General features: G+C 33.6%; 1 protein-coding gene and 1 non-coding gene across 3 annotated transcripts in view; both read right to left on the bottom strand.

Moving 5' to 3' along the window:
- Positions 1–1,132: 1,132 nt before the first annotated feature.
- On the bottom strand, positions 1,133–1,267 carry LOC142869870 (small nucleolar RNA SNORA48). The gene has a single exon (XR_012918420.1). It is a non-coding gene; the product is annotated as a small nucleolar RNA SNORA48 (small nucleolar RNA).
- A 7,685-nt stretch (positions 1,268–8,952) lies between these two features.
- The window catches only part of SELENOF (selenoprotein F), a 44,937-nt gene continuing 38,003 nt past the window's right edge, over positions 8,953–15,886 (bottom strand). The window contains exons 4-5 of one of the 2 annotated variants that reach the window (XM_012747570.2): positions 13,138–13,187; positions 8,953–9,828 (exon numbers count right to left, since the gene is read on the bottom strand). In XM_012747570.2, the coding sequence (XP_012603024.1) occupies positions 9,697–9,828; positions 13,138–13,187 (182 nt within the window). In that variant the 3' untranslated portion in view covers positions 8,953–9,696. The remainder of the gene's footprint in view (positions 9,829–13,137; positions 13,188–15,886) is intronic. The other variant, XM_075999751.1, reaches the window with a different exon arrangement.

Consider the following 15,886-nt stretch of genomic DNA (forward strand, 5'->3'; position numbering starts at 1 on the left):
CTGACCTCTAGCATCCAGAACTGTGAGAATGCAAATTTCTGTTGTTTAACACATTGCCACACTAGAAATTTTTTTTCCCTTGGGGCCATAGTGTTTTATTTAAACAAAAAGATCCTTTCTAATGTGTTATTTTTATTGTTTTCTGTGCGTGAGTTATATGCAATGCAATCCATGTTTTTAGAATTAAATTGTCAATATTAACTGTAACAGTAAGAACCTCAACAAGTAAGATTTTCATGAACCAACTGCAGGGTTTTGCTTCACAAGGCTCTGGGCTCAAAACGAGCATCAGTTAAATACAACTCATATGGCAGTCAATGTGTTAAGCCACGCAGTCTGTGGTACTTTATTATAGCAGCCCTAGCAAACTAACCAAGGCAGTTTGAAAGGGTTCCTGTTAAGGTCAGCATGACCTTCTAATTGCAAAATTAAATGGACATATTAGTCCTTATTCTATTGGAACTTTCTTCTGCATGTCACATGAAGGACCAATGCCTTCGTACCCATAATATTCTCTTGGGCCTCTTCATAGCCTTTTGCTTCCTTTCTTTTCCACTAGCTTCTGTTTTCCTTCTCAGACATCAATATTCTCTTGGATCCACTGCTGCACTGCTCTTTTCATTACATTCTTTTCCAGGATGATCTCATCCTTTCTTATGGTTTTAATAAAGAGGACTTGGATATTGGATGGGAGACTCTAAAATTAGTGTGTAAGGCAAAAATGTAGCATATAATGAAATTTACCCTTGAAAATCCCTTAGAAAAGCACCTAGAATTAGACATAGTAGAACAAAGTGCTTACTTGTTAGCAATGTGGGAACTGAGACAAAATGGTGGAAGACACATTTTCCATCTCAAACTTACTTTGGTGCCTATGTTGAGTGGAGAAACCATTCTATCTAAATTTTCTCTCTTTCTCTATTGTGCCCAACGTGTTTGACTGAATTTCTACAGGTTAAATGCATGCATGGTGAATTGCATTGTACTAGCATATTTGCTAAGGACTTCCAAACCTCTTTTTCCCTCTCCCTCTCTCAGACCTTTCTTCTGAGCTTCAGACATATATAGCAACTTCTATCTAAACATCTACCATTGCATATCTTATAGATTTCTAATTTTTTTCTCCAGCAATCCATATGGCCAAGGCATGAACCAGGCATGAGAACAGATCAAAAGCCAACCTCGGATAAACAAGGGGTTACTTTGTCCCTGGCTGATATGAGATGGGTACCACCAACCAGATGCCACACTACCCAGGTCATGGACATCAAATGCTTCTTAAACTCAAATTCAAGATGGATGTCTTCATTTTCTACTTCATTGGCTGTTTGCCCTGAATTCTAAGTCTGAGAATCCATGAGTCAGGCAAGTTACCCATGATGTATGTTCTTTTTCTCCTCTTAATCAAAAAAAGAGGTTGCAAATTGGTGGTCTGTGGGCCTAAAATCACATTTGGCTTACACTAAGGTTGGGAAGAATTTAAATTTGTTGCTACTATTTAAAAACGATGATGTTTCACATTTTACATCTCAATTTCCGGATTCTCTTGAGAAACTAGAGTATTTGGTAACATTAGGCCCAGACTCTGGCACAGCCGAGATCAGCTGGAATAGAGAAGCAGCTGTCCTTATATGGTACATGCACTGTACATCTGTTGTGATTTACAATCTTTTCCTGAGTCTCTGCATTCATTTATGTTACCTGACTGGCTCCCATCTATAGGCATTTTAATTTGGGACCCACAATATATTTTCATATCTGTATTATCCATTCAGTCCTTACTAATACTTTGCCCCATCCCCATCTTTGCTTTCTTGGGCTACTGCAATAGCCTCCAAACTGGTCTTTCTTCAATTCACCTGCAGCAAAACCTATTCATAATACATATTGAGAATGAGACTCCATGTCTAACAACAACAACAACAACAAGCCATATCTGAACATGCCACAATGCTAAACATTTGGTTAACAGCCTTCAGTAGCTCTCTTCCTACACCAGAGTTTTTCAAAGTGTGGCCTCAGGACTTTCTGTATCACAATTATCTTTGGTGCTTGAAGAAATGCAGATTACTGTGTCCAACTCAGACCTACTGAACCAGAAGCTCTGGGACTAGGGTCTTAGACTCTGTATTTTTTAGTAACTTACAAAGAGAATTCTAATATACTCTAAATTTTGAGACCCATCGACCTATAGGGTAAAGTCCAAGCTTCTTAACATGCATTGATAAGTTCCTCCCAAAAAGTTGTCTGTTAAACTAAACTTTTGTAAATTAGGCCATAATTTAAACACATTAAATTTTGGCTTGTAAAGATGTGATGTATCACTAAATAAAGAATCCCTTAAAAATGTCATTGCTTTCTAATTTATTTGTTCAGAAAGTATGGGTGAGTGTGATCTTAATGTGTGACAGACTCTAATGCCAACTGCTAACTCATGGCAGTGGAAGAAGGGATGAAAAGGTCAAAATTCAAAGAAATCTTTTGACTCAAAGTTTTAGAAATCTTAGAGGGCTTCCTCAGGACAAGAGCACAGAAGAGTTGAGGAGACAAATCTCTAGTGTACCCAGTGGTCACGAGACAAATCAGCATAATGCCAACTACTTAACAGGGAGGGGAGAGGGACTACCTTATAGATGACAGGCACCATGAAGTATAAGACATAGAAGCAAGTTTATAAGCTATTCCAGAAGTCACAGGAAGGGGAAACAATAAAAGTCAAATGTCAATGGAAAGAATGACAGGAAGTAGGAGAATTCCCAATTGTTGGCACCCTTTTCTCTCCATCTTGGCTACTCACTGCCAAATACCATGATTCTAGTAACAGATCATAATGTAAACCTGAAGATGCCACTTACTTTGCTCTATGTTGATAGTGATCTATTGAAAATAACTGAGAACAAATCCTTTAGCATTCTCAAATGCACCCACTTAAGAACTGAGATGTTCAATCATGTTTTTTGTAGTTTGGGAATAACTAGGTAATGTCAAATAGGATAAAATACCTGGCTACATGGAGGACAGATTACATCCATCACTTCCTCCCATTCTAACAGACCAATAACTCTGTCAAAAGAGATTACATTAATTTGGCAAGAGGTATTTCTTCCAGAGCGATGCTAGTTTATTACCCAGTAACTTTTTCACTTCTGTTTGTGAATCAATTATAAAACATATTTTTCCCAGTATTGTTCTGCCTTTCAGAAACTTCTGAACTAATCAACATCACTGTTTACACTCAAAAGATGACTGTTTTTGTTTTTTTACATTTGTTAAGTCTTTTCTTATAAACAGTGTTGAGTGAATCATTTAATCAGCTTTCATGGTATATCCTATGTACATCTAAACATAAACACAATCCCATATGTTACTGTTAATGAGGAAACCACCACCATGTTGGCAAAGGCCCTTTGGTTAAGTGGCTATGAGGAGGAGTCTGTCAAAATTCTGTTCAATTTCACAATCTCTGAGCATAGGTTGTATAGAGCCTATAGTAATCTAGATTTATGTTGACCTTTTCCTTGCAAATCTTTATAAATCAAAGTAAATCATTAACGCACAGAATCTTACAAAAGGTGAATTAGTTTGTGTTCTCTACAGAAACAAAATCCATAGAATCTTTTTCTCTATATATCAATGTTAATTTTAAGGAATTTTTTTTTTTTTTTTTCTATTTTAAAGAATTGGCTTGTGTAATTGTCGGGACGGAGAAGTCTGAAATCTGTAGTACAGTTCAGGACGCTGGAAATGCAGGTAGGAGTTGATGTTGTAGTCTTGAGTCTGAATCTGCAGGAAAGGCCAGTAGGCTGGAAACACAGGCAGGGTTTCTATGTTGCGTCCTTGAGGCAGAATTCCTTCTGCTTTGGGAAATCTTGTTCTTAAGATCTTCAACTGCTCCACCTGACAATGGAGGTGTAGCCCAGAGATTAGCTGTCCTCACTAAGCCCTGCCCAGATTAGATATGTGAGCAAAAGAAATAATTGGTGTTTTAAAACTTTAACTTTAGGGGTCGTTTTTTATGAAGCAATAGAAACTAGACTAAAGGAGGGTTGGCTAGGCTCTGGGCTGTGCTTGTGGGGGTGAGATCTACCTGACACTGAGTGGATAGGCAGGCAGTAGAGCTGGAAAAGGGGATTTCATTCCACATAGGGAAGAACTGGAGAGTTCTATATTGAGCTAAAATGAAGAGAGAAGATATGTGGATTTAAAGTTGATAAGGTAGTCATTGTTCATAGGATAAGGTTAGGTAGAAAAATGTAGGTATCAGATCAGAGACTTTGGGTAATAGGTAGGTATCTAGACGTTCAAGTCAAGAAGGAAAAAATGGAAACACAATTTAAGCCAGTGGAATAGATTTCAAAATCTGGAATGATCACATGGGCATTCATGATCTGGGAGATCAGGCAACAGGAACCAGAGACTTACATTAAAAGTCAGGATATAGGTGGTAAAACCAGCCCCAAGAACTTTAGGTATTAGTTACAATGGGGTTGGGGACAGAAAGACTGCCTGAGATACTGAGTCAAATGTTTCCAAGGCTGGAGCTCCATGATCTTTTTCATAAAAAAGGCAGAATTGAGGTTAGCACCCAGGTCAGAGATAGGGAAGGAGGAGTGCCGAAGTAGGCACTTCCCATTAGTTCGTGTAACTAGTGAATATTCTAAGAATCCTTTATGTATATTCAAATGAATATTGGAATCTCAAAAAAATTTAACATTTATGCTTAGGCTTGTCTTTTTTTTTCTCAAAGCAAGTTGATGAGTTTTAAAAAGCAAATTATATACTAGAAGGCTCTTGAAGAGTTTGTCATTAATTAAAGCACTAAAACACTAAAGTGTTTACACAGACATAATTATTTGCTGATTGTTCGTGAACTTTAGAGTTGATCTCGTTGGATTTTGTCATCCTTCTGTGCAAGGTTTTTTCCTTTTCTGGTTTTATTCTACAAGTAACTTAGAATTCTTAAGATGGCACTGTATTTTATGCCTAACCTCCCAGCTTCATTTTCAAGTCTTCCCCCTGACTCACTAGGTTTGACACAGCCTTCTTCCAGGTATGTGGAAGTGCTAGACTTTCTCCTGTCAGGGTCATTGCACATGTTCTTCCCTGACAAGAAGGCATTTTAATTCACTCTTTTCCTAGATAGCTTCTACTCATCTTTTAGGCCTCAGTTTAAAGGTCACATCCTCAGACACCCTTAAATTCATATATGCCTCCTTTGTAATTCTTAGTAACATTTTCTTAAATTGCTTTTACCATAATTCTAAGTGTATATTTGTGAGTTCAGTTGTTCAATGGTCATTGCCACTCCCACTGGAATGTGACCTCTACCAGATTGGAGGACATCATAGGATTTTTCTTTTTTTCATGACTGAAGTCTGGGAAAGAGGAAAATGAGTTAACATCCAGTAAAATGACAGAAGGTAGAAGAGGAGGCAGGTAAAATTGAGAGAATTAAAAATACCATTCAAGAATTAAAGAATAGCAGTCTAAAGATCATTTAATAGAGGGCAAAGTGTTTAATATCTAAATGGGTTATGGTAAGACTGTAAAATAATTGAGTATTCTCTTCAGGAGAGATCAAGAAACTCCAGGATGTGCAGAAATTGGAGCCCCAGACAGCTGATAGGAATACAAAATGGTGTACCCACTTTGGCAGTTCCTCAAAAAGTTGAACAAAGCATGTGACTTAGTAATTCCACTCCTAGGTATATATGTAAGAGAAATGAAAGCATTTGCACACAAAAACTTGTACATGAAAGTGTACAGATGCATTATTCATAATAGCCAAAAAATGGAAACCCATATGCCCGCCAGATAATGGATAAAATGTGGTATATCCATACAAAGGAATGTTATTCAACTATACAAAGGAATGAAATATGTGCCATAATACAGTTGAAACTTGAAGATATGCTAAGTGAAAGATGCCAAACAAAAGGCTATGATATGTAATATCATTTATAAGACATGTCCACAATAGAGAAATCCATAGACAGAAAGCAGATCAGTGGTTGCCTAGGGCTGGAGGAGTATGTGTGGAGAGTGACCACTAATGGGTATAGGTGTTTCTTTTTGGGGTGACAAAATGTTCTAAATTTAAATTGTGGTAATGGTTGTACAACTCTGTGAACATACAGGTTGAGCATTTTTAATCTGAAAACCTGAAACCTGCTTCAAAACCTGAAACTTTTTGAGCACTGACATCTCAGAGGAAATGTTCATTGCAGTATTTTAGACCAGGGATGCTCAACTGGTAATGTAAATATACCAAAATCTGAAATCTGAAACACTTTTGGTCCTGAGCACTTTGGATAAAGGATATTCAATCTGCACTAAAATAATCACTGACTTACATATTCTAAATGGGTGAATTTTATGATATGTGAATTATATCACAATAAAAATGTTTTAAAAAGTTACAGTTGATTCTTGTTATTCATGGTAGTTATGTTTAATAAAGTTGCTGCAAGCACTGAATTAGCCAATGCCGAACCATTCATTGTTCCTGTGAACATCTGGTCACATTCCCATCAACCCGTAACTTTGTATTATATGTTTATTTGAAGATATCTCATTTAATACATACTGTTCATTTATTAACAATGAACTCATGGTCAACAGAACTGTAACTCATGCCTGAACAAATCTTATCTAAAACATGTAATTTTTCCATAACATGCATTACAGCCTTCTTGTATTCAATACTAAATAGCACTTCAATACTACACTTAGGTGGGGGCATTTTAAACAGCAAAACCACCAACAAAAAGCACAAAAATGCAAAAAATGTGGCACTAAATACAGGGATACTTGTTTATGGTATGAGGGTTGAAACAAGGCAGTGTCACTTTGTTCAACTTCAGTTGGGGGAACATGTACATTGGGCAACTTAAATTTTTTTGATGCTCTGTGCATATCGTGACTATGAAAGTGCTGTGAATATGATGAGGTTACAAATAAATTTTAGCAATTAGGTAAATTCATAAAGGAAATCTGTGAAAAATGAAGATAAAATGTAGTTTTTCTGCCAAAATGGTCTTTTAAAAGGTTTTGAATTTCAAGGTCTAAACTTCAATCCCTTCATATTGCTAGACAGATAAAATAACAGTATTTGGGATATATGTTTCAGGAGTAGCTAACAGGAAAAATCTAGTTTTATAGGTTTCATACAATTATCCTTAGTTTTATCCCTTCGTTATTTCTAGGTAACCATGTTTCATGCTACCAATTACTGGGCCAAGGGCCAGTTCAAAGGCAAAAAGGTCACATTTCATCAACAAAAATCTATTTTGAATTTATCACAAATACAGGCCCTCTCCTCCCAAGAGTCCTCTGTCACCATTAGGATATAATTAAAAGGCAATTTTCAAGTAAAAGAAATACTCATCTGTGGTCATATCTAGAATCTATACCCCTAACTTCCCATGTATTAGTACACGTTTTCACGTATTTGCTACTGCCAATTTTAATTTCCAAAGTTTTGAAGTATTTTGCTTTCAAAAGTATTAATATTTTCTGCATTTTATTAATTTCATTTAGAATGGCTTTCTAGCCTCAAATCCTCTTAAAACAAGAAACGTCAGTTCTTGCTTCATAGCTCCTATAAAGAGGCTTTTGCCAAACTCTTATATATCCATGTTTGTGAATTTGAATAAGCTTAATCAAATGTCAGGATTTGGCTACAAAACGGTACTTTCTGGATCAGTATTTATACCCCTTTATTGGTAATCAGCAGTTTTGTTTCTTTAAAAAGCTGTTCTTTGATTATAATTGGTGAAAAACAGTTGGAATTGGCTGATTAACTTGAATCTCTCAATTAAAACAGTGGGGCTTGGAAGATCCCCTTTTATTCATCAACTTGAGAACTTGGAAGCTCTAAGATACTGTGGGGTTCTTCAATCTCTTTGATCTCTCATAATAACTTAAACACAATAGACTTCTTAGGCTTCTCTTCACTTTTAAAAAAAATTACCAATGCCAGATGCTCTTCCTACCTAGACACCAGTCCAATTAGATCTCTATGCCAATCCCATATGTTTTGAAGTTTCATTCTTCAATCCCACTATTCTTTTACATGTAGTGTCAACTACTATCATGCTGTTTTTTCCACTGTTTGTCCATAATAGGCTTAATCTTCCTCTTGTTCTGAAGTAGTAATCATCATTAGAGATTAGTGGCACATTTAACCAGGGCATTGCACTATCAAAATGATGGCACTCTCCATTGCTATGGATGATCAAAAGTAGACCATAATCTGTCTGACAGGATTTCTTTTGTTTTGATTAGCCAAATTAGCCAGGGTTTATATTCATTCTCGTTAGCTTTAAAGTAGACTTTATAATTTTAAATATCTATAACACAATATATAAAAATATATAACACAAACTGTTACAGATTAGTAACTGATCTCTATTAAAAATAAATATTTTATAAACATTATCTGACAGAATTGCCTTTATAGATATCCAAATATTCTTCATTAAGATAGTAATTAATTCAAAATCAATGATTAGGAAAGTTTCTAGATTATAAGAATTTATTCTGAGATAAAGTTGACATAGTAGGATATTAGACCAATTTGATGGGTTAGTAAGAGGTTTAAATGACATAGGAGTCATTTGGATGAATGCTGGTCTTAGTGAATCATCTCCTATGAAGAACTTACTTTGACTAGACAGTAAAGAAAAATCATAATTTTTAATATCAAAAATTCTATATTATTAAAAGAGATACTCCCTATATAATTAGATACCAATGAAAATGTATTCATAAATGAAAGAACCCTGAAAAATAAAATCAGACAAATATAAAGCAATATTACCAACAAGTTATGATAAGTTTTAAACAGTATAGCCATCTTTACATTTTGGCTGAAAAAAGCTTTATGAAAAGAAAGTAAGAATACATTGAGAAATTTATGATTTTTAAGCATGAAAAGACAAACCAGAAGAATTTCAAATTCAGATATATTTTTTAAACTTTTTATTTCTATTTTGGTATTACAAATGATCATTTTAAAATGAACTTTTCTGTAAGAACATAAAACTCAAAAATTTGCCAAATATCAGATCCACACAAATCCTTCGAAAGGTTTTCTGTGTAGTCTTCATTAATGCAAATCTTTGTGAATGTTTCACTCTTACTGTAAATCTTGAATCTGTTTCACAATAATGAAGCTACAAAAGTTTATGCAGTGCATTCATTATAAACTATATATAACATTTCTATTAAAAAGAAAGCTGGGCAATAAAAAAATATGACAGACTTTGAGAAGCAGGCAATCTGTATATTATTTGCTTTGTAGTTTTCTGTCATTACTTTCAAAGAGCACACAGCGCATGAAGCATAGTAATCATCTGTCTTACTAACCTCCCTAATTTAAAAATCTGTTATTTGTAAAACTGGACCAATTATCAGAAGCTATCATTTGCATAATTAACCACAAGTCTGTTACAAAGCATTTCGTTAGCGGTATCAACAAATGCAGGAGGATGGAAATTTATAAAAAATGGGTTTTGTTAAGCTTGCCAACTCCTTAGATATCATGGGCTGTGCTGCCACTTCAAGATCTAATTAGATGTTTAATGCCTCATAGTTAAAGGTTGATCAATGGAAGCGTGCAAAACTAAATTATTTTCTAAGTGCTATAATATTTTATTTGATAAGGTAACAAAAAGGACAAAATTTAAGCAAGATTTATATGCGTTCCAACTTTTCACTCAAGAATTCTTCTACACTGTCTGTGTTCCACTTGAGGATGCTTAGCTCTTCAGCAATGTTCCCATTGTCGTCCAAAAGCTTTAATACAGGGTCTGAACCACGAACATACTACAAAAAAGAGGGACATCATTATTATTTTCTTCTTAGAGTCTTCTTAGCCTCAACCAAGATCAAAACAATTCAATCCAGCTTAATTAAATCTAACAGTAATAAAAAACAAAAGCTTTTAGACATAACATCACAATCAACAGGTCTTAAAGGAAGTCTTTCAGGAAAGAATTTAATGGGATTTCATAAAAAATGAGAATTTAAGAAATTAATTTACTTCTACAGAGAAAAATACCTGTTGGTATCAAGAGAGTTTATCTGGGATGTGAGCTTATCATTGAATATAACAAATATTTATTGGTATACATGATATGCTCAAACTCAAATGAGATTTAAATCCAATGTAGGCAGACCAGTTCAAAATAATTAATGAGAGAAGATGATGGTATAAGAGCAATGTTTTGAAAAAGGTTGTGCATATAAATGATAAGACACAGAGTCATATAAATGGATCATAAATTTTCCTTAACACATCTAACGAGTTTGCTATAATCAGTTTAGAATTGGGCAGAGTTCCCCAAACCTCAGCCCCTTTAATTGGGGGCCCAACATTTTTCCAAAGAGCTCCAATAAATTCTATCTCTGGGTAAATGTGATAACATGAACCCATTTGTTAAGAGATCAAACCTTCAATTTTAAATTCAGGAGAACCAGATAACTAAAAATGTAGCAGTGATGATGAAGGGAGCTCTAAGAAGTTCGTTCAGTAATTATGCAGTTTTTCTAGGTCCTCTGGGGCTATGAACTCCAGAGATGGAGACAAGCTCTGATGTGATTATTAGCACTTAGTATATTCCTAACCCATGTGTGGAGTTTAGAAAGACAGGGCCTCTGAGCTAATGAATCAATAACAACATTACTACTTAAAAACATTTTTGGTCAGATTACTTCATAAATTGTTTGAAAATTTTTGATTAGTTATTGAAAAACTTGTTTTAATCCAAAAAAAGGAAATAAAAAAATAGAACAGTTATAAAAATCTTCAACAAAAAATATTAGCAAATCAAATCCTACAATGTGTAAAGGGAATTATACACCATGACCAATTGCAAGACATATATCTGATCAAGGACTTAACTATTAAAGCTCAGCAATAAAAAAATAAGGTCAATAAAAGCAGGCAAAAAAGCAAAAATAGGCAAATAGGACCACATCAAACTAAAAAACTGTGCATCAAAGGAAACAATGAACAAAGTGAAAAGACAACTTAGAGAAGGGGAGAAAATATTTGCAAATCATATATCTGATAAAGGGTTAACATCCGGAATATACAGAACTCCTACAAGTCAACAACAAAAAAACAACCCAATTAAAAAATGGGCAAAGGACTTCAATAGACAATGCTCCAAAGAAGATATACAAATGGCCAACAAGCATATGAAAAATGTTCAAAATTATAAGAGAAATGCAAATCAAAGCCATAATGAGCTAGCACCTCACACCCATTAGGATGACCACTATCATAAAATAGAAAATAACAAGTGTTGGCAAGGATGTGGAGAAACTGGAACCCTTGTGCACGGGTGGTAGGAGTGTAAAATGGGGTGGTTATTATGGAAACAGTAAGGAGATCCTCAAAAAATTAAAAATAGCATTACCATATGGATATAGCAATTCCATTTCTGGGTATCTATACACTCAGAAGAATGAAGAACAGGGACTTGAAGAGATATTTGCATGCCTATGCTCATAATAGCATTATTCAGATTAGCTAAGCAGTGGAAGCAACGCAAATATTTACTGATGGATGATGAATGGATAAAGAAAATGTGGTATATACATAAAATGGAATATTATACAGCCTTAAAAAGGAAAGAAATCTTGTCACATGCTAAAACATGGCTGAATCTTGAGGACATTATACTAAGTAAAATAAGCCAGTCACAAAAGGACAAATACTATGTGATTCCACTTACATGAAGTATCTAAAGTAGTCAAAACTACAGAAACAGAAGTAGAAAGGTGGTTGCCAAGGGCAGCTGTGGGGAGTGGAGGGGGAAGGCCGAATTAGTGTCTCATGGGTGTAGAGTTTCAGTTTTGCAAGAAGAAAAAGTTATAGAGATCTGTTGCACAACAATGTGAAATACTTAACAGTACTGAAGCGTATACTTAAAAATGGTTAAGATAGTAAAATTAATGCTACTGTTTTTTTTTTTTTACAATTAGAAAAAGGGAAAAGATCTGACAGACATCTTGCCAAGATATACAGATGGCCAATAAACACATGAAAAGATGCTCAAATCATGTATCATTAGGGAATTGCAAATTAAAACACAATGAGATACCACTACATACTTATTATTAATAGGATGGCTAAAATTCAAAACAGTGACAATACCTAAGGTTGGTGAGGATGTCCAGCAATAGGAACTCTCATTTATTGCTAGTACAAATGTAATGTGATGCAGCCACTTTGCAAAATAATTTTGCAATTTTTTTACACAGTTAAAAAATCTTAACTATATGATCCAGCAATTGTGCTCCTAGGTTATTTACCTAAATGAGTTGAAAATGTATGTGAACACAGAAATTATACAAAAATATTTATAGTAGCTTTACTTCTAATTGCCAAAAACTGGAAGCAACCAAGATGTCCTTCCACAGGTGAATGGAGAAACAAACTGTGGTACAACAGAATATTATTCAGCAATAAAAAGACATGAACTATTGAGTTATAGAAAAGACACTGAAGAACTTCAAATGCATATTGCTAAGCAAAAGAAGCCATTCTGAAAAGGCTACATATTCTATGACTCTAACTATATGACATTCTGGAAAAAGCAAAATTCTTAACAGAGACAGTAAAAACACCAGTGGATGCCAGGGGCTGGGGAAGAGGGAGAGGGAGATGAATGAACATACGGAGCATAAGGGATTTTCAAGGCAGTGAAACTGTTCTGTATGATAATGTAATGATGGATACATAAGCATTTGGCAAAACTCCTATAACTATACAACACAAAGAATGAACACTAATACAAATTATAAAATTTAATTAATAATAATGTATTATTGGTTCATTAATCGTAACCAATGTACTATACCAGTGCAAGATGTTGTAACAGAGGAAAGTAAGGGCAGGGGTGGGAGCCACAGAATACTCTGAAGCTCAGTTTTTCTGTAAACCTAAAACTACTATAAAAAAGTCTTAGTTAAAAAAAATTCATCTTTTTGGTAAAATTAAAATTTTAAATTGATATCTAATATTTATATATATTAATGAAGAAAATTATTTATTTGAATATTTGAATTTTAAAAAGAAAAAAATTAATGTTGGAAAAAAAAGACATTCCATTATAATCACCTTACCTTGATTTGCAGTCCTCTGAATAGTTTGGGTTTATCACTCCTGACGAAAGCTTATGAAACAAGAAAAAAATATTTAAATCATTCATTCCCAAATCCAAGCTAACTGCAAAGATTAATACAAAAAGTACAAATAAATTTAACAAATAAAGCATTATGTCCTATATGAAAAAAATAAGAAAATTTAAACAGAAATGAATAAAGGGATATACCATATTCTTTGATAGGAAGATTAAATATTTTAAGATGTTAATTGTTTCAAATTATTCAAAATACCAAATTCAGTGGGATTTTTAGGGCTTGATGAAATGATAGTATAGCTCAGCTGTAAAAGTAAATGTGTGAGAATAGTCAGGGTAATTTATAAAAAAGTAAGATTTGTTCTATCATTTATATATGTGATGCTGATAAAAGAACAGATAAAACAAAGAAACAGATCAGGAAATTTAGAGAGATACAAATATCTATAAGAATTTTTTAATATGGTAAAGCTATCAAGTCAGAGAGATATGAGGGAAGGAGATGGGAGAAAAGAAGACAGGGATATAGTGTCTGGGGTGTGTGTGTGAATTATTCAACAAATAGTTGTGAGAAAATTGCTAACCCATTTGGAAAAATAATCATAAAATTAATAATTATGATTGTGATAACTGCTAAAAAGGAGAGGTTCAGAATACTACCATAGCACAAAGAACTTATGTGAATATAGAATATAAAATTCTACTCCTAAGCATAACCCCCCAAAATGTTTTGTAGCTATGTTATATAAAAAGTAAAACTTCAGCACAGCAAAACATCACCATCAACAAAATTAAAGGAAAAAATGATAAACTGGGGAAAATTATCCCTAACATACAATAGTTAAAAGTTCTTATAAATAATTAAGGAAAAAACCCTCTAGGTAGCAAAATAGACTGAAGAACATGTAATAATGTACAAATATACAAATTGTCAATAAACATTTGAAATAAATGTTCAACTTTACTAATCAAAGAAATGTCAAAACAAGGAGGTACATAGAGAATGACAAAGATTAAAAAGAATACTTCAGGATAGAGAAGGAGCAGAGATAGGGATTTTGTTGAGGGTGAACTGAGGGAGGAGTATAAATGGGCATATCCTTCTTGAAGGATATTTAGTGACATGAACCAAAAGTCTTCAAATGTGTACACTCTTTCAACCTGCCAAGTGCACCTCTGAAACTTTCTTTTTTGCATGAGGAAATAACTGATATATTACATAAGGTCTTTCTAAGCCTGGAAATAGGAAAATAATCTAAATATGTGAAAGGCTATTGGTCAACTAAATTAACATATATCATACTATAGAATATGTCCAAACATTAAAAATTATGTTAATCTATATTTAGTGATTCAGAAGAAAACTCCTGTTATGTGTAAAAGGCAGTTATAGATCAAGTTGTTTCCACTGGTTGTTAAAAAAAGATAAATATTAATCCATAAATATTTTCATTCCCAAATGAAAAAGCTCAGAAGCACTAAAGAAAATCTTAAAATGCACCTAATGCTTCTAAAAATGTTAATTAAGCATTATCATTTTAACAGAGGGTTATACCTGGAGCATAGGATTTGGGCAAATTTTAAATGAATGTTTTCCCCTTTTTTGGTTGTTACTAAATTACATTTTACCAACTTTCAATAATGATCATGTCTAATTGTCCAAATTAAAAAGTTTATATTTTTCTAAAATAAATACAAATCAAATGTTTATCTTTAAGATATGTATTATTATGAAGGTCTTCATTTACTTTTACTTAGGACAACAAAACAAAGATTAGTTAAGTAGTTTTTATTTTTCTTTTAAAGTTTTGAGGACTTGTTAGAAGAGACTCAGATATACCATCTAATCCTCCCCTACAAAATTTAGTTCAAATAAACCTGGTTACATTATTCTGGCTTATCAAAATATCTTCTTTATTAACTATCCTGTAGGATTTGTCCAAATAGTCTGAAATCTCCTGAATCCCCAAACAAAAATGATCTTATGATGGCCTATTCCATTTTATAATGTTCCTTGGCAAATGCTATATGCTTATCTTGCATCATATACTGTGTAACACAGTTTAACTGTGTCTACATACTTTCTCTACTACATAAGAAACCTCTCTGGGAAAAGGATTATTCTTACATATTTTTCATATCCATAATAGAGCTTAGCACATTTAATAACTTTCAATCATTCAACAGATTTTTACAGACTGAAAAGAGTGAACAAATTTAAAAGGAATACTAAGATGAGTCACTGACAACTCCTTTCATCAGTTCTTCCCTCTTCTCTCTGCTAAAGATAGATTCATAAGCCTTCTAATTTTGAATTAGAGGAATATCTGTTCAACATCTTTAATAGCTAGTCATATTTTACAGGCCAGTAAATGAACCTTTTAACAAACATTTGAGTACTCATTATATATATATGGCATTGGATGGGCTATATAAGAATATGAGGGAACTGAGTTATTTAATTTCAATAAATCTACAAGTCTGCTTAATTAAACAGATTTGCAACAAATAAAAAGATACAATGTGGTCACAATAACAATGCTAATTTAATGATAAATAATAAGTACTCTTAATTCAGAGAAAAGAGATTTGAATATGCTGGAGTCACAAAGAAACAGGCCACAAAAATGGAGCTATAAGAAGTAACACTTGATGAGAACTGAGAATTGATATACTCAGATGAACAAAAATGATGCCTTTCCTTCAACATAATTCTAAAGGATTCAAAGGGA

Source organism: Microcebus murinus, chromosome 2 (genome assembly GCF_040939455.1).
Source record: "Microcebus murinus isolate Inina chromosome 2, M.murinus_Inina_mat1.0, whole genome shotgun sequence".
Lineage (NCBI taxonomy): Eukaryota > Metazoa > Chordata > Mammalia > Primates > Cheirogaleidae > Microcebus > Microcebus murinus.